The sequence below is a fragment of the Pelodiscus sinensis genome, chromosome 3 (genome assembly GCF_052426305.1).
Source record: "Pelodiscus sinensis isolate ZL-2025 chromosome 3, ASM5242630v1, whole genome shotgun sequence".
Taxonomy (NCBI): domain Eukaryota; kingdom Metazoa; phylum Chordata; order Testudines; family Trionychidae; genus Pelodiscus; species Pelodiscus sinensis.
In genome coordinates, this window is record NC_143054.1 from 84,769,526 (window position 1) to 84,788,010 (window position 18,485).

Here is an 18,485-nt window from a genome sequence, read left to right on the forward strand (position 1 = left end):
GTAAGATCGTCAGTGCTTTTCCGGAAATACTATGCTGCTCCCGTTTGGGCAAAAGTCTTTTTCTGAAAGACTTTTGTGCAAAAGGGCCAGTATAAACAGCACAGTAGTGTTTTCCGCAAAAAAGCCCTGATCGCGAAAATGGCGATCAGGGCTTTTTTGTGGAAAACCGCATCTAGATTGGCCACGGGCGCTTTTCCGCAAAAAATGCTTTTGCAGACAAGCATCCTGCCAATCTAGACGTGCTTTTCCGAAAATGCTTTTAGCGGAAAACTTTTCCGTTAAAAGCATTTTCGGAAAATCATACCAGTGTAGACGTAGCCCTAGTGTAACTGTTTTGATGACAGCTTGATGTATTAAATGTGAATAATAATTAGCAGTATATTTTTTTATTTCCTAATTTGATTTTGAGCCAGGCTTCCTTTCTAGCCACTTACTAATTATTTTGAACCTTTAGTCCTCCTACATAACACTCTCTTAACCAGAAAGCACAGATAAATAATTCAGTTTTTCTTCTCAAAAACTATATGGCTGTACTAATTTGTAAAAGTTATGTAGGGAGAAGAAAAATCTGGTCTGTATACAGTGTTCTTGGTGTTCCTGGTATTCACTGGGCTTTGCCTTCATGAGTTGCCAGGAAAATAGTTGTTAGCTGCCAAGTGTAAAAGTGAAATTTCTGCTTCTACGTAATTACAGTGTGGTCCTGAAAATATCACATTAGTTTGCCCATGCTACCACCTCATCATCCATTAACTTAATTAAAATAAGGCTAATGTTTTAGATCCTACAAATAGAATGCAGCAAAAAACCCTGTAAACTGACAAATCCTTCACTGGGATGAGGTACTTGGAACATGTCACCAAAGTGAAGTGCAGTTCTATTATGCTGCTTTTAGGATTGCTTACTACTGAGCTGTCACATACAGTAGGGTATGGTGGTAGTTTTACGTTCTGGAATTTAATCCAGTGATAACTGAAGAAGCTGTTCTAAGAAGAACTACATGGTATGGAAAAATCAAGGAGACTTAAGCTCTACAAGAGTAAGAAACAAACTTCAATGTAAGTTATGTTTATGGTTATATTTTTAAACTTTCACAGTTTGTTTTAATCCCGGGTCAAACACAGATAGGACCAGTAGGTGCAGCATACTGACTTAGTTAATGTGAATTCAAAACATCACAAGTATACCACCCATGAGTTTTGTTATATTATCCTACATTAGAAAAGAGCATGCAATACACATGTAATGTAAAGTTTAGTCTTTTAGACTGCTTTGAAAAATTGCAGTAGTCTACCTGGTACAATTTTTTTTAATTATTCCTAAAGTACTACACATGCTATTGAGCAATACAATATTTTCCAAGCCTGCATGTACCAGAGTCTTAGTTAGTTCTGTCACCTTTTGTTTTCTTTTTTATATCTTAAAACATACAAGTGGCTTGAAGCATTAGAAGACTAATACAGTGCCTTTGAGTTATAGGTCATCTGTACCAATTAAGGATGTTAAATTGCAGTTATCTGACAAATTGTGTAGTTGATCCAAGGAGCTCCAGGAGCCGGCTCGAGCCAGGATTGAGCGGACCCAGCTTGTACTGGCTCTGGGAACCACCCATGCTGCGGCTCTGCACTTGAAATGTAATGAGAGCTGCTGGGCTCTTACTACATTTAAAAGACATCCATCCCTAGTGCAGCATCCCAGACCAGCACAAGCTGAGACTGCTCAGTCCTGGCTCAAGCTGAGTCCAGCAGCCCCAGTTCACGGTGGCCAGAGTTGGCAGCAGCAGCCCCTGTTCATGTTGGGGCCCAGCTCCCCACAGAAAGCCTCAGCCTGCTGCGGGCAGAGGCTGCTTCGCAGCACCCTCCCCTATGCCCCCTTCTGCTGCCTCTGATAGAGGTGCTCCTGCCTTAGGGCTCCTGCCAGGGAGAGGAGTCAGAGTGTGGGGGCTTGCCCCACTTTGCCTATGCGGCGCTGCTCCTGGGATGCTGGGGGTGCCCGTTTTACCAAAGTCCTCCCAATCAGTCAGGACCTATAGGGATGGGCATGGTCCCTGTTTGCCCAGTGGCGTGGAATTATGCTATTTTTTCATAACCAGATGATGGAAAAACTGAGGCCAAAGAATAAAATACGAGCTGCTGTTATTATGAGAGTTGTATGTAGTTACCTAGAGTGCCAAAGCAGAATACCTGAGGCACAGCAACGTACCAGTAATTTCAAAGAAAGCTTTAATACAAATGATTGGCATATCTTTAAAGTGATATATATGGTATTCAAATTATTGCTGTGCAGCCGCAAAGGGGAAAATTAGAAATAAGCCTGCCTGCTAACTACCTGAATTCTACTTTTAAGTGTAGTTGAATCCAAAGAGAGTAAATAAGGTATATAAAAAGGGCAATTTGGCAGAGTGGACTATGTGACTTTGTCCAAATCGTCTCTCCAAATGACTCTGTAATTCAAGGAAGATTAGTGCAGGCCCACCAAGTGAAATGTATTCTCTATCTTAAGAGCCAAGTGAATTTAATTCCCACAAAAGGGTCAGTACTTGGTTCACTGAACTACACTTTCATATTGTGAAATCAGTTTGGATCTGTTCTAATTCTCCTTTATTTGTATAAGTTAGATGAAATAGCCTCTTGTCTTCATTTAACCCTCAGAGCTGGTTCGCCACACCCCTTAATGGAATGTCTCTCAGTTTGCTGATGTGAATCAGAACATGATTTTTCCACCACTCACTCCTCCAAAGGACAGTGTTAGGTGATCATTTACTTAGGATTGTTGCCATTCCCAGTAACAAATTAAGGTCAAATTCTTTACAAATCCTTAGGACAATAGACACGTGTCTCTAAAAATTAGTTAAGTGCTACCTCTAGGGACAGGCAAGGGATTTGCTGCTTTAAGCACCAAGTGTTCTAAAATCAGCATTTTGCCAGTAGGCATCATAAAGTATCTCACTTCTACTCCAAGTATAGTATAGGGGGAAAAGCTGGGATAGCTTTGTGGCATCTGTTGGCAGTTGTTGACTTTTGAATGGTGACCAATGTACATTTCTAGTCATGCTCAACACATTGACTGCATGGCAACATTTTGGCTCTCCTCTAGTATTGCTAATGGAATGCTATCACCCAGAGCTTAAATTTAGCCAGCACCATCTGGAGCCTAACTCTGGTAAATATTTTCAAACTCACAGAAGTCCTGGCATGTCGTGCAGAGCTGAAGCCCTGGAGCTCTGGGAAATACTTTGTGAGAATGTAAGCCCTGTTAATCCCTCACAGAATGTAGCTACAGATGGCAATGGAATAGTTAGAGGAGGTATATTTGTGGACCCAACAAGGTTGATATTACCTTCACATTATGGCTACGTCTATACTGGCCCCTAAAAACGGAAAAGCGATGCAAAGCAGGTAAGTCAGCATAGGGAAATCCGCGGGGGATTTAAATATCCCCCGCGGATTTAAATAAACATGTCCGCCGCTTTTTTCCCGGCTTGGGGTAGGAATAAGAGACTTTCAGGTAGGAATAAGAGATCCTCCGGAAAAGGGCTTTATTCCGGAGGATCGCGCCAGTCTAGACGCTTTTTTTCCGGCTTTTCCCCAAGCCAGAAAAAAAGCGGCGGACATGTTTATTTAAATCCGCGGGGGATATTTAAATCCCCCGCGGATTTCCCTATGCTGACTTACCTGCTTTGCATCGCTTTTCCGTTTTTAGGGGCCAGTGTAGACGTAGCCTAAAGGTTTAGAAGGGTAAAGAAAATCCTACCCCACTTAGAACATAGAAGGAAATAGTGTGTTCAGTTACGTCACTCATTTATGCTTGTTAGGTAATGTATTACCCATATCTTTGCATTTGGTGTTTGGAACATGTAACATTGCTAATCCAAGACCTTTTTCTTAAATCTAATTTCCAAGTTAATATAGCTATTTAAAAATCCCAGTGCTTTGTTTTGTATAGGGAAGGCATCCCAGCGGAAGACCTTTTTCTTAAATCTAATTTCCAAGTTAATATAGCTATTTAAAAATCCCAGTGCTTTGTTTTGTATAGAGAAGGCATATTAAACCACAGTAGAACAGGATAGGTGAAAAGATTATGGGAAGTTATAGCTTTTTAACCAGGATAACTGAAGTGTTGGTTGGCTTTTTTTTTTAAGCATTTCTTGGCATGTATTTTGTGACACACAAAGTGGTCTATGTACTCTGAGTCTAGCCAGACCTTGTTTATATACCGAGTTCAGTGTGAGGAGAAAACTCAACCAGAAACATTAAGGTTTATTTATTTTTTAAAAAATTAGTTTTGTGGTTGTCCTCATCCAGGAATTTTTCAGACTTCAAAGCTGTGACCCAAAGTACTGTGAATAGTAGCATAATATATTTAGCAAATGATAATGCTAAACACACAGAAAAAAGACAAAAATATATTCTCTGCCTGGGAAGTTATGAATGGGATTAGGAAAAGAATTTCTAACATTGCCAAACTTTGCTCCTAATTGAAGTGGATGGTGGAACTTCAGTTGTCTTCAATGTGACCAGAGTTCTGCTGGCTCGGAGTGCTTTTTCAGAATCCTACCCATCATTATTTTAGAAGTTCATTCTAATAAAATTATGGAGAAACATGAGCAGATTGGGGCTTACACATGTCCCTTGTTAACAGACGTCACTGATTTTTAAGTCTAGTGAAGGAGAGTCCCAACTGCAGATTTATTTTTAAATATGACGGGGAAATAGAAATGAAGATTAACAGAGGCTATATTGGGAATGAAGAAGCATTTAGGTTCTACTTTTATCACCTAGAAACATTTGCCCCTTCCCTTCCCACCCCCTAGCTTCTCCAGTCATTTCTTACATAAATTAATAGGTAGAATTTGGGGTGTTTTAGGCTACATCTACACTACAGCGGGGATCAACACTCTGTGATTGATCTACCCCTGGTGGATTTAGCGGATCTAGTGAAGACCCACCAAACTGATTACAACCCCTGTAGTCAAGCCCTGTACTCTACCACCGATGAGAAGAATAATAGTTTCTCCCATCGACCCCCACCCACCCATGTGTAGACCCCTCCCCGGTAACATGATCTAAGGTACATTGACTCCAGTTACATTATCCACATAGCTGGAGTGAATACCTTAGGTCAACTTTCTGCAGTAGTTTAGACATAAGCTCTGAAAGAACCAGTCTCAGACTCGCCTCACAATCCTGAGGTTGACTATCTGCATAACGATGTTTAAAAGTGGATAGGAATAATTCAAATTTGCAAATGAGGAAGAGGGGGAAATACATTCCAAAGTGCTGCCTAGAATCCTACATGAAGTAACATGTCTAGAGTGGATAGGGGAAGATGTCATGGACAGTAGCTGATCCCATGTTGCACTTTATGCCCTGGGACTCTCTCTACCCTACCACACCATCTCCTAACCAAATCCCATGGAACCCTGACCCCATGGGTTACTGAGTCAGTTCTCTTCAGGCATCATGACTGATCTGTTACAATGTTTGCCCTCCACATGAGGAAGTGAAGAATATGGTCTTTTCCTGTGTTTTATCTGTCCTGCTTTTACAGGAGAGATTAAAAATCACATAATTCAAAGTGTCTCACACTGGACAGCTACTGAGGTAAGTTAAAATGAAAGTGTATCTCAGGTTCTGTGAAGTAAGCTCTTCCCTACAAGGGTAACTAGCAACACTCTGTTCATGAAACAAACAGCAAATTGAGTGATAGACTGTTTGTTGCATTTTCTTTGAGGGGCATTGTTACAGGTTGAACCTTTGTAAACCAGGACTCTTTGGTCTGGTAACATCCGTGGTCCCGAATGACGATGGGTGTTCCAGGACCAGAGAATCCCAGTGTAGTGCTGGTACCTAGGAGCCCTGTGGACTGGCAGGATTGTGGGCTGCTGGCACACAGCTAAGAAGTTGGTTGTGCTCAGAAGCTCGGTGCACTGGAGCACAGCTGCATGGAGGAGCCGGGAGTGATGCGTCGCCGGGGATGCTTAGCTAGGACTACCCGGTGTTCCCCAGCGGGGCCGCTCAGAGAGGTGGGAGCCTGGTGCACTGCAAGGTGCGTTGCACCACATGGCAGGCAAGGGAGCTGGGGACTGCCAGGGCATTGGGGCCTGTAGCCAATCTAGCATGGGGGGGGTGGGAGGGCCGGTAGAAGGAGGACCAGATATGACCTCCTCTGGTCCGGCAAAATCCCTCATCCGGGACTGGTCACGTCCTGAGGGTGCCGGACCTGTATTTGATAAATACATTCCAGAGAAAGCCCTATGAGAAGTCAGTGAAGATCTGGATTGTAAACATAGCACAGTGGGTGTGTCTGTGAAAGTTAATTCACCAGCTTTCTGTCTATTCATTACAAACATTTGAAAGTCATGAGCAACACTTCTTTTTGGTCATAGGGAAAACAGCTTGGTGTTTTGCATTTACATTATTTTAAAAATGTTTTTTTAAATAAAATGTAAGCCTCCAGGAAAAAAAATCAACATAAAAATAAATCACTGCTCAAACTAAAGGCACAAGAGCAGACAGAACAGCAGTCACTTCTCATGTGGAAGACAACATTTGTACTTGGAGGGGGAAGAATCTATGATCAAGATCACTTTCATGATTCTTTTTGCAACTGCCACATTCTTGCACAAGTATTCAGATAAATGTAGGTGAGCTGTAACAGAGAAAAAACTACTCTGAATGAACTCTCTGGTACTACTAGGAAAAAACGAACAGTCACTTCTGTCTTTGGAGGCATTTTCTGGCTGCAGAATTGAAATAAGGGTTGGCTATACAGCAAGGTACCAAGTGCTTTGTCATGATGTGTTCAGTACCCTGAATGTGCATTGAAAGTAACAGGATTTGAGTTGAGGACACTGTTAAGGACTGGGTCCTAAAGAGTCATGTTGATATAAGAAAACTACTGTTTTATCAGTTCATTTTTTAGCAAAAATGTCAACTGAGGAAAAATGCCAGTTTGTAATATGTAGAAACAATTATAAAACTTGATTTATTGGATTCTGATGATGCATTGTGGTTTTTAAATATACTCAATGTAGTCTTGCTCTTCAATGTTTTTGTGTGTCACATGCAGCTAGGAAACAAAACTTATTGGTATAGGTTATTTAAAAAATACTGGATCTTTGTGTATGGTCCCCAGCTGCATTTATGTTGTTTTATATAAAATCCACACCTGAAGTAATGTGTTCAGTGAAGTGCACTCATAATTTTTGGGGGGAAATCATGATTTAGGGAAACCAGTTATGCTCTATACCTAGTTATCTAATATGAAATATGTCAACAATATGGAGAGCATTAATTGATCATGCCAAGTTTGTTCTTGCTAGAGATGACTCAAGTATATTGTTTTATAGTTAAGTTGAAATAAGCATTTAGTATTAACAAACACGTTAGAAAAGGCATATGAGAATCCTCTTTTTACAGTGTTTTTAATATAAATTATCTATAATCACACACTTTATGCACAGGAGAAAGGGAGAGGAAAATACATTCTTTATCATCTCAAAGTGTGTGTGAAATAAGTTCAGAAAATATAACTTCTTCACTTCAACAGAAGTATTTTTATCGAACAAGTATAATTATGTTTTACAAGCATCCTTGTAAAATTGATTTATATTTCAAGTGTTTAAATTAGTCTAATAATTGCTAGAGAGTAATATCCATCTTTGTAATTTTTTAACTCACTTCCAGTACTGTAACTCACATTAGGTCAGTGAAGTTACTTTAGGTTTACAGGTGTGGAACAGAGATCTAAATTTGATCCATATACACTGGATTAATATTCATCATTACAAACTTTTACCATAGTGGAATTTTAAGTAAGGAAACTAATATAACAAAAAATATGATTGTACACCTACATTTTTCTCTGACTATTACTAATATTCAGCTGACTTACTAATGAAATACCCATTTTATTGAAATGTCCAATTTGATTGCTGTTTTTGATGATATGAGTGTGTCTTTATATACAAATTCCAAATGGCAATCATGGAACTGGAAGGAACCTTGAAAGGTCATCAAATCCAGTCCCCGGCAATCATGGCAGGACCAAACACCACCTGAATTTTTTGGGAAAATTAAAAATTGCTATTGCTTGCCTGCTCTCTCTTCCTCTTATTTAATTGCACTACAAAATGGAAGTTTCCCTTTCCTCTCAGCCAAGAAAGTAGCATCTTGTCTCTTTCTAGACATTACTGTCAGAACCTGCCCTATTTCTGTCTGCAGTGATAATCTTAGTCAATACAGTGTAACCATTCATAAAACTAAACTGTTATTACTGATAGTAAATAGCAAGAGCGATTATTTGTACTGTAATGAACACATGTAGGAAATAACTGCTTGTAATATTATTAAAAAGATATTTAACTTACCTTGACTTTTTACGTTAAATGGTAGGAAACGTGGTCCTTTCATGCTGGCTTGTGTTTGATATCGTTCAGAAAAAAACCCATCACCACCATGGACAATGTTCAGAGAAAGCAGCAACAGAATAGATATTTGTAACTGCATATTCCCCAATCTGTTCTGCAGTAAAAAGGAAAAATACTTAGGCAAATGATTGTTCTACTTTTAAAAAAAGTTTATCAGTTCAGGTTTCACAGCAGTGAACAAATAAGTTGTATTTAAAATAGTTAACATTACATGTTCAGAACTGCTTTATGCAAAACAGCTCCCAACTCTGTATTTCTAGTGGAGTTCTTAAAGTATAACTATTTTAGTCAGAGAAAGTGGTTAAATATCTTAACTAAGTTTAAGTATAGATATATATAATCTGTGGTTTTATCAGATAATATTCTGTGCCATGCTCTTCCAATCAACATTTCTTTAATTTTTCATGCAATATAATCAACATATTAAATTATTTTCAGAAAAAAAGTGTCACTTTTGCTGTTAAGTTCTATAATGTTACAGGCACACCAGCCTCTTGAGGCTTCCACCTCTAGGTTTGGGAGAAGTATAGCTTGACACCTCTAGATTTTGACAAAGTCTCTTTCATATGCATTGTAACTTGGCATCATTGCCTCATTCTAATTAGGGCTCTATTTATAAAGGGTAAAATCCTGGCCTCACTGACATCAGTAGTGAAATCCACATTGATGTCACTGGGGCCAAGATTTCACCCTTATCTTTTGGAAGTAATTTCCCTTTGGGCAGCAGGAAAACATGCACCTGCTGTTAAAGAACCCCAGGAAATGTCTGTGATTTATAAGAAAGAATTAGATTTTTATCGGTAAATGTTGATTTTGCCATACATACATAAATGGATACAAACATATTTCCATTTATAATTATCACAATTTACAGATAGGCAAAATAAGAAAAATGCTGTTTGAAAACTCATCAGAGTTGGATTTAAGGTTATTAACTTTGTATATTTTGACATGTGATGTTAACCATTTTTATTTAAATTGTTTAAATTCTTTAATTCTTTTGAATCTCAACATATGCCATTAAATTATTATTGTTAGACTCTACTGTTATCTTATGTCTCCCATAATTACCTGCAAATGTCAACATTTTAATCAATAACAATTGAAAAATACTTAAAACCTGTGATTTTGCCCAACTGTGAAAATTTAAATAAATAAAAACAGAAAACATCATTTTAAATAAATATAGTTATTTATCAACATTTAGAAAAAAAAGTTGAATTCAATCAAACCCATGGATAAGTAAAAGTGGAAATGAAATGAAATTGAATGAAAGCATAGCATACCAGAATATTGTAGAGTTCCAAATATGTCGTCGTCTTCCAGTAGCCTACTGAGGTGCTCTTCTGCCACAGGTGCACAGAGCAGAAGCTGTTATTTCAAGTATCCTTCTGAGGTATTTATACTGTTTGTTCCCTTGTTAAATCAAGTTGCACTGTGTTTAAGCTCCTCCCTAAAAGTTAAAAACACTAATTATGGGGAGGAAGTTATTTTGGAGTAGACAGATTAGAGCAGGTTGGATTTTTTTCTTACTATTGTATTGTACATTTGTCTTTGATGGAAACTATGCTTGTGAAGAACATTTTTTTTTGTTTTCAGGACTGAGAGGTAATATTGGAAAAAAGATTAAACTTATGAGTAGGGTACATGATGTGTTACTTTTAAAAAATGGCTTTTCTGCATACATTTGTAAGGAAGTGCAGTTTCATATATTGTGAACACCTTACTGTTTTTGGTGAGCAGTTACTTTCAGGAGTTCGCTCCACTGAAGTCATTGGAGATAACTTGAGTGAAAAACTGTTCATCAGTGTGTGACATAAGGGGCTTACAATATGTCTCTTTTGTGTTAATTAGGAATTTGTACAGTTCTGGCACCATCTGAACAACTTATTGTGTTTTGTATATAAAAATGAAATTGCAGAAAATTAGTAAAAAAAAAAGTATCTGCATCTGTGTTTTGTTTTGTTCTGTTAGATATTTAACTTGTCAAGTCAGTTGTCCATCTATAAGGATTGTTTATATGCAATACGTTCTTAATTAATAAAGAAACTTCAGTTATGTAGTGTAATACCGCTATTTCTATTTGTTACATTCAGTCTTATAATTTATTGAAATAATTGATTTTATTGCATGTTGAAAAATCAAACAAATATACAAGCTTACATTTATTTTTTTCAGAATTTTTCTGTATAAAGTAAATTGAATTAGTTTCAGGTTTCTGATTAAATGTAATGTCATTTGTAGTGCAATATAATGAGGTCCAGAAAGTTCCTATTTAATGACTTTGGCTTATTATGCTTAAAGTATCATTAACGTATTGTATTGGGTCAAACTTCATTATGGCTTAGTCTATACTTAGCAAATATCTCTGTTTTATTCAAAGTATAAATTTGTACTGGCCATATTAAGAGTCCATTGGAATGATTTTAATTATATTGACTATTGCTGCATGTTACAACCTTGTCAACTTGGTAAACAGTGACACACAGTCTCATAATACTTCAGCCCCATTGTCATCATTTGTCAGTACCAGATATCAGGCAATAAGGGCTCACCTAGACTATGCTGAAGTTTCGAGAGAGGATATGCAAATTACAAAAAAAGTAGTCGGGATGCACTTTTTTTTGGCAAACTCCCCTTTTTCGAAAAGCCATGTAAACCTCAGGGATGGCCAACCCACAGTTCCACTTTGGAAAGTGAAATCAGAAGAAGATCTTTCTTTTGAAACTTCAGCGTAGTGTAGACATAACCTGAGTGTCAGTTCCTTATTCATTCATGATCCTATTTCTAAAATATGACATAAAGCAGAAATAATACAGACATAAAGAAAATGACCTCCTGAATTGCGTGTGAACCTACAAAGCTAAACGTAGCATGAATACTTTTTAAAAATATTATTGATAAAAGTTAAATATGAACAATTCTGAAAGATCTATGCATTTATAAATGATCAGGTGTTTGCATTGTATTGCAATTTTGATTGATCTTTACATTAAAGCAAATGGAAGTAGGAATGGATTCATGGCTGGATTTGTGGATATGCCAGGTACTGCTTATATAATTATTGTTAACTGGAGCTAAACATTCCTCCTTTGATTTACTTTACCCCTTTTGTGGGGGAGTGGAGGCTCTCAAATAGCCTTTCATTGGGGAGAGGCACAGGAAAAGGGACTGGGCAGCTGTGCCATCTTCCCCATTAGTACCTTCGCCATGCTGGCATAGAGGAGTGTTCTCTGTCTGCTAGCCTGGGCGGTAACTACTAGAACCATGTTTATGCTGTAATATTAATACTAATAACAAAGAGATTCAGTGAGACTGGATCTCATGCCTGATAGGCACAGAAGGGCTGCAGCAACATAGGCTAGTGAGTTGCTTACATGAGTGGCTCTCCTTTATCTCCATAGGCTGCAAGATTGTTGTAACCAAGACAGTCTCTCAGGATAGAGGAGTTTTGCAAACTGATTGTGTACTTAGACTTTTTGGGTGTGCGTACTGACCCGTAGCAGTGCTTTGATTGGATGCAGAGGGAGAACACGGCTCTCACAGTCAACATTGTGTATAATCAGCACGCTCTTCACTTCACCTGCCAATGTTTGAAGTGTGTGTTACTTTAGTAATACCGTAGGGCTATGTCTAGACTATAGGCTTTTTTTCAAAAAAAGTCACCTGTGTCTAGACTGCCGTCACGTTCTTTGGAAATGAAATAGAAAGAACGTGTTTTTTTTCGACAGTGGTAAACCTCATTTTACGAGGAAGAATGCCTTTTTTCGAGAGAACGCTTTCAAAAAAAGGCAGATCACTTCGTTGCTGTCTAGACGATCTCTTTAGAAAAAGGCTTGTAGTCTAGACATACCCTTGGGAAAAAAATGAGTGGACAGAAACCAGTGGAATCTGGCAACCCCATACACGGGCAATGGTAAACAAAATGTCTCTTGGGTAACACACAAAGCCCCTATAGGCCCCTTGTGAGTTGCAGGTTTCCCACCAATGGGCTGCAGCCACCATCCCAAAGCCTGGCTCAAGTGTCTATGAATACACTGCAGCACAGCTGCATGGCCTGTACTCCCCTAAAATTCACCCACAAGGTGTCTCTGTAAATCCTTGTTCTCTGCCCATGTGATTTTCAGTCCTGGAAAAAAATAGGGCTTTCTGACAAATATTGTGAAACATAAATTATTGTTCTGGGGGAAAAAAACCCAAAAAACCAATGGATCATCTAGTGGTATCCTGTTTCCAACATGATTCTCTTTTTTGAATATATATTGCTGCTGTGAACAGAGGTCATGATTAATGCAGTAAGTTATCTTAAGTAGTATTATGTTGTTTTCTTTCTTCATTCTTTTTCATAGCCACTGTCAGATAATTTTCAGTTCCATGTTCATACAAAACTCTATTCTGCAACAAGTTGTCCTTTGGAATTATTCGTACGTTCCTTATTAAGCTTGTATGTGTAACTAAGTTGGTGATTTTTAGAGATGGGTTGATAACTTGCTTGGTGAGCCCCTTATTTTCAGTTGCTTGTAATGTTCAGAATAACTAAATTTTGGACTGCAGTTGAAGTTAAGTTTCTTAGGCTGCTTAGTTTAGAAGTTAGTGTAACTTTAAATTCCAATGAGAACCCCATCTGCTCAGCCATTGTTTGAGTTAGGCACTCAGAGCACAAGCAAAAAGAATTTAGTTTTTCACATGTTAAAGTGATCAAAACTAAAAATATTTTCAGGTTATTACAAAAATGGTTTTGTTTTAAAATATCAGCTATAATTAAGTAGGTAATCTCTAATAGGAATTGTTGTCAATCTGATGATATTGGGGTAAGAAATAAATTTAGGAACCTCTCCCTTTAGGCCTATACACATAAAACTTCCTACTTCCCTTGCTAATTTCTAGACCAATGCGTAATGTTCCCAAATAAGTACACTCTGCTACAGAACCAATGTAAACCCATATTTAGCTGACAGTCTCGTTTCCTCTCATCCACCCTTACTACCAGAAAGATGAATGATCTCTGTGTGAACACACTTGGAAATAAGGACAATTGTTAGGTCAGGAGACATATACACACACACATATCTGTTGACTTCAGATTTATACCAGACTCTACTCTGGAATGTTGTTTCATGAGGTTGTTTGGTTTAGGGTTTGGTTTTGTTTTTTGTGGTGGTGGGAAGCTGAGGTGGGCTTGTGGTTTTCTTCTTCCTCATTTTCCCCCTACTGCTGTGGGCTTTCTCAAGATACACTGTTTTGCCAGGATGTAACTGTAAACTTACATGTGAAGCATGAGCTTCCATATATATGCACACATTTGTTTATGTCTATATCCAGTAACAGCACATTAAATAAACACACCTATGTTTATTTGAACACCTGATCATGGGGACTGGACACTTAAATATACTTAATGTGTATTTGAAAATTTGTATATACAGGTGTATTTTTATTAAAGAAGAAGTCTTTTAAAATAGCTATTGAAAATAAAATAATGTTACTGCACCATAATATTCCCCATTCTCAGTAGGAATAAAATTTGAATTTCCCTGGGTAAGAAGAAGTAATTATCAGAAAATTGCAGTTTCTTTTTTAACTGGGCATATACACTTAGTTATAGTTACATATAGTTGCATATGCTTCGTTATTGTTACATATAGAGGTTTGTTTCCTGAATGAATGACATCATTCATAACTGAACACACATTCATTTAAATAAATGACTTTTGCATAAAGCTAAGCCTTGTGTAAGTCTTTGCAGGGTCAGAGCCGCGGCTAGAAAAATGGTGTGGCTTTGGTCCTGATCCTGCAAGTTACTCTGTATGGATGAACCGTTGTGTTGTTAATTTGAACAGGGTCCCATAAGGGCATGGTGTATGTGTGTGAGCTTCATCATATCTTTCACGATTAGCACCACCAGAAGCAGGTTACTGTTTTGTGGTGCTCCTGAGCCAAAGCCAATGGGGCTTCTCATCTCTTTCACCTTTAGTCCCTCCAATCCAGGGCTACTCAACACACGGCTCGTGGGCCACATGCAGTCTGTGGCCCTTTTGCATGCAGCCCGTGGTGCTCCAGGGGCAGCACTGAGCCAAGCACCGAACTTCATGGCTTTGAGCCAGGCCTTGTGCTCAGGAGCTGCTGGCCAGGGGCGGGGGTGCGGCAAAAGGTGCGGCAGAGAATGCCTGCCACATCTGCCACAGCAGCAGTGCCTCCCCGAGCCAGGCCATGTTGGCCCGTGCGCAGGAGCTACTTGGGGTGGGAAGGCAGTGGCAGAGGTGGGCAGCCAGTCAGCGAGGCCAGGGTGAGAAATGTCTGTGCTGGAGTTGGGGCTTGGGTAGTAATCAATATAATGGTCTTCTGTTGATATGCGTTTTAGTAGTTAAATTGCTGGACTGTCATTGCTCATTAAAAGTGCTGTCATATGAATGGAAATCGGGTAAATAGTACATTTTATTAATATCAGCAGATCTGATTTAAATGGGGCCTGTGTGTTGTGTAGTCTTGCCTTAATCTTTGTATTCATGCCTGTCAGTGTGAAAGAAGCTATTTGCATATATTTGCATATATTTGCAACCATATTTACGTTGCGGCCCTTGGCATTTGTTGTGAGTATCATTGTGGCCCCCGGGACTTCCAAAGTTGAGTAGCCCTGCTCCGACCCACCCACATTCAGTCTGCCTGGTGCTTTGGTTGGGAAGTGGGGTCAGAGATCAGGGGTTTCCCCTGCTTCCTGGCAAGAGTGCCAGGTGGGCTGTGAGAGCAGGGAAAGCCCCAGCACCCCGATCCTGCTCACTGGCAGAAGCATCAGGCCAGGCAGAGCCAGTCAAGCCCCGGTACCCTGGCAGGAGCACCAGGTAGAGCAGGGTGCAGGGCTGCTCAATTGGCCAGGGCACCTGGATCTGGGCTTTGTTAGTCTAGTTAGTGGCTAATCTGCCACTGAGCACCATTGACTGATTACAAGGAACTGTGGGCACACATGGAAGACTAAGTTAAAGTGTAGGTTTAGTGCTTGCTTCGTTGGGGAAGTGATTGTGTAATAAGATAAGTTGTGAATTTAAAAATCAATAACTATTACTCAGTAACTTTCCATGGAGATACTCTTATTCCATATTGAATGCCAAAATGGGCTAGTCTAAACTAGGCAAAGCTTAGTGTGGGATCAGAGTTCACCAAGAGAGCTATTTTGCAAAAGCTATTCTGTGCTGTTTCCCTATGTAGACAAGCCATTAGAGTATGATCTTGAATGTGTAGTGTCGTAAGCTCAGCATTGTGGGCTTGCAGTATGTAATGACAACAGCATTGACTCTCAGAAAAAAAATTCAGCCTTAGCCCTGAATTTCTTTGTCCAAAGATTTCAGCGTTCAGTCTGATTACTGAAACATATCAATGGTGTTTTGAGTACTCTTTTTTACAAGATAATGTTACTGTACAATCAGTGTAGAAATAGTTAAAAAATAACTCCGCCATGAAGAGAATCTTTTTCTATGGATCTAAAATACAGTCCAAAATAAACTTTCAGAAATTACAAAAATGCTGCCTTTTGAGTTATTTTATGAATTTTACAAATAGTGATATAAGAGTCTATATTCATGAAATGGTCACAAATGTTGCCCTTTTGGTCCTGTGAAATGTGTTTGAAGAGATACAGCTATTGTTTTGCTAGTCTTGCAGTTCTCTTCCTAACTTGTATCACACTGAAGGGACACTTGGTGTCTCTATGATTTCTGGTGAGCACTTACCAGTTAAAACGCTACTACGTACAACCTATGAAGGGCTGTGATTGCTCAAAAGACATTTATGCAGAATGTATCACCAGCTCTGACAAAGATACTCAACATAAGATTGAAATCAGTGAGGGGGAGGAGGTCATTCTTGGAAGTTACCAAGAGAAAGCTGTTAAAAATGTTCCATAAAAATTAAAGAAGAGTTGGGTTGATTTTCCCAGTTTTTCGTATGTTTTATGTTGTTCTCTGGATACTGCTAAATTATCTCAGCCCTGTGGATAAAAGTAATCTGTGGCACATAAATACTTCAGATGCCTGGATAATATGGTAGGAAGTTGATATACAGTAAATACCCATATGGAAAAGAACACATTTGTGTTGATGATGGTGTTGGAATGGACCACGTTTAATCAAATATCAAGCATTTGGAAAATAATTTGGGGTGGAAGCTGTCCTATAAACCCTGGGCAATGTCTTCGTCTTATTTCTCTGCTTAAAATTTTATGTTACAAGCTAAACATTATGCTAGACCCAGGGTTGTACTTTTTTTTTAAGGTCTAAATTTCTAGGTCTAGGGACAGTCAAGGTCCAGACTTTGACTATAATAATTAATGATAATTAATAATTAGGAACAATAATAACAAATGATGATAAAAATAAGTAAATAAAGTTTTCGGGATGCATTGAAAACCATCTAGCACAGGGGTTCCCAAACTTTTTGACACAGGGACCAGTAAATCCAGTAAATCCATTCACGAGCTTTCAGAGGACCGGTAACGTTCATTTGCATATTTGCATATTCATTAAGCAAATGACAAATATGCAAATACATTGTTTTTGGTCCTCCCAAAACCCCCAGCTTTAGCAAAGCTTTTGATACGGCCACCCACAATATTCTTACCAGCAAGTTAAGAGAATATGGATTGGAAAAATGGACTGTAATCCAATAAAACCCTGCACCACCACATCGTGTATTGAAAAGGGGCTCATTTATTTTCAGAAAGCTGACACCATCTTTGGAATTTTTTATCCATATTCTCATTCCGGATTATGAATGCACCAGGTACTCTCCATTCTGACACATTGTAGTGCCTTTAAACCTCACTGTCAGCACTGGGGATATTTAAAAGGCACTGCTTTTACATTTTTATGCGCCCTGAACTGTCCCGCTCCCCTCTGGCCGATTCTCTCTGCTCTCCCCGCCCCCCACCTCCTCTCCTCCCTCCCCCCGCCCTGGGCTAGCCCTGCTGTGCCCGCCAGCTGATTCTCCCCCGATCTCTCCTGGCAAGCCCTGCTGCCCCCGCCAGCCCTGCTTCCGCTGGCCGGTTCCCCCCACCCCCGCAATCTCCCCTAGCCAGCCCCACTGCTCCCACCCCCCCGACCAGCCCTGCTTCTGCCAGCCAGTTTCTCCCCCCCCCCCACGATCTCCCCTGGCCAGCCCCACTGCTCCCGCCCCCCCCCCCCCGGCCATCCCTGCTTCTTCCAGCCGGTTCTCCCCCCACCCACCCCCAGCCAACCCTGCTTCCGCTGGCCGGTTCTCCTCCCTATCTCCCCCGGGCAGCTCCACTGCCCCGACCCTGCTTCCCTGCGGCCCATATCCAACACTCCCTCCCCCCTCCACAGCCAGCAATAAGAGCACACCTGGTAACCCTCACTATGCCTCTGCCGGGAGCCTGAAACATACGGCTGCATCCGCCCAGCCCGGCTGAGGGCTTGGGGAACCCGGCACTGCACGAGCAGTCCGGAAGCCCGGAACACTCTGGCAGCCATGCTGAGGCCCGGTATTTTTTCCTGCGGCCCGGTATCCCTGTAGTTTGGGAAACGCTGATCTAGCAGACTGGATTTGTCCCATAGTCTGCCTATTGACTACCCCTGTTCTAGACTGTCAACATATTCAATATTTTTTAACTAACAAAATATAAATATTTTAGTCTATGGTTCTTTTTGTCACAAAGTGTTAAAGCCTTTTCCTTGGTTAAAGATAGCAGAAAGTCTTCTTAAAACAGGAAACAAACTTCTAGATTCCACAGTCACTCACTCTTTGTGTCAAATGCTATACCAGCCTGTAATCATAAGGAAAAGAGAAGAAAATGTTTCAGTTTCTTGTTAAGATACTGCTATCACATTGCTGGTCAAAGCTTGGGGAAATGTTGAGGCGACACAGATGGCATGGAATAGCTGTGGATAAGCTATGAACTTGAAGCAGTTTTTAGCACTGTTCCTCCTACTTGGAACATGTCATACGTTCTAATTTAAAATGCAGACTAGCCACTTGGGAAGTGTGGGTGTATATATACATATATAAATTGTCTGGGGGAAGGGGAGAATGTATTTACCTAACTAACTGT

The 18,485-nt window shown here is 39.8% G+C and overlaps 2 protein-coding genes across 4 annotated transcripts in view; one reads left to right on the plus strand and one right to left on the minus strand.

Moving 5' to 3' along the window:
- NT5DC1 (5'-nucleotidase domain containing 1) overlaps positions 1-18,485 on the plus strand; it is a 197,657-nt gene that overhangs the window by 35,505 nt on the left and 143,667 nt on the right. The window lies entirely within an intron of this gene.
- The window catches only part of COL10A1 (collagen type X alpha 1 chain), a 65,918-nt gene that overhangs the window by 7,289 nt on the left and 40,144 nt on the right, over positions 1-18,485 (minus strand). For 2 of the 3 annotated variants that reach the window (XM_075924013.2, XM_089777213.1), the window contains exons 2-3: positions 9,715-9,881; positions 8,369-8,522 (exon numbers count right to left, since the gene is read on the minus strand). In XM_075924013.2, the coding sequence (XP_075780128.2) occupies positions 8,369-8,507 (139 nt within the window). In that variant the 5' untranslated portion in view covers positions 8,508-8,522; positions 9,715-9,881. The remainder of the gene's footprint in view (positions 1-8,368; positions 8,523-9,714; positions 9,882-18,485) is intronic. The other variant, XM_075924015.2, reaches the window with a different exon arrangement.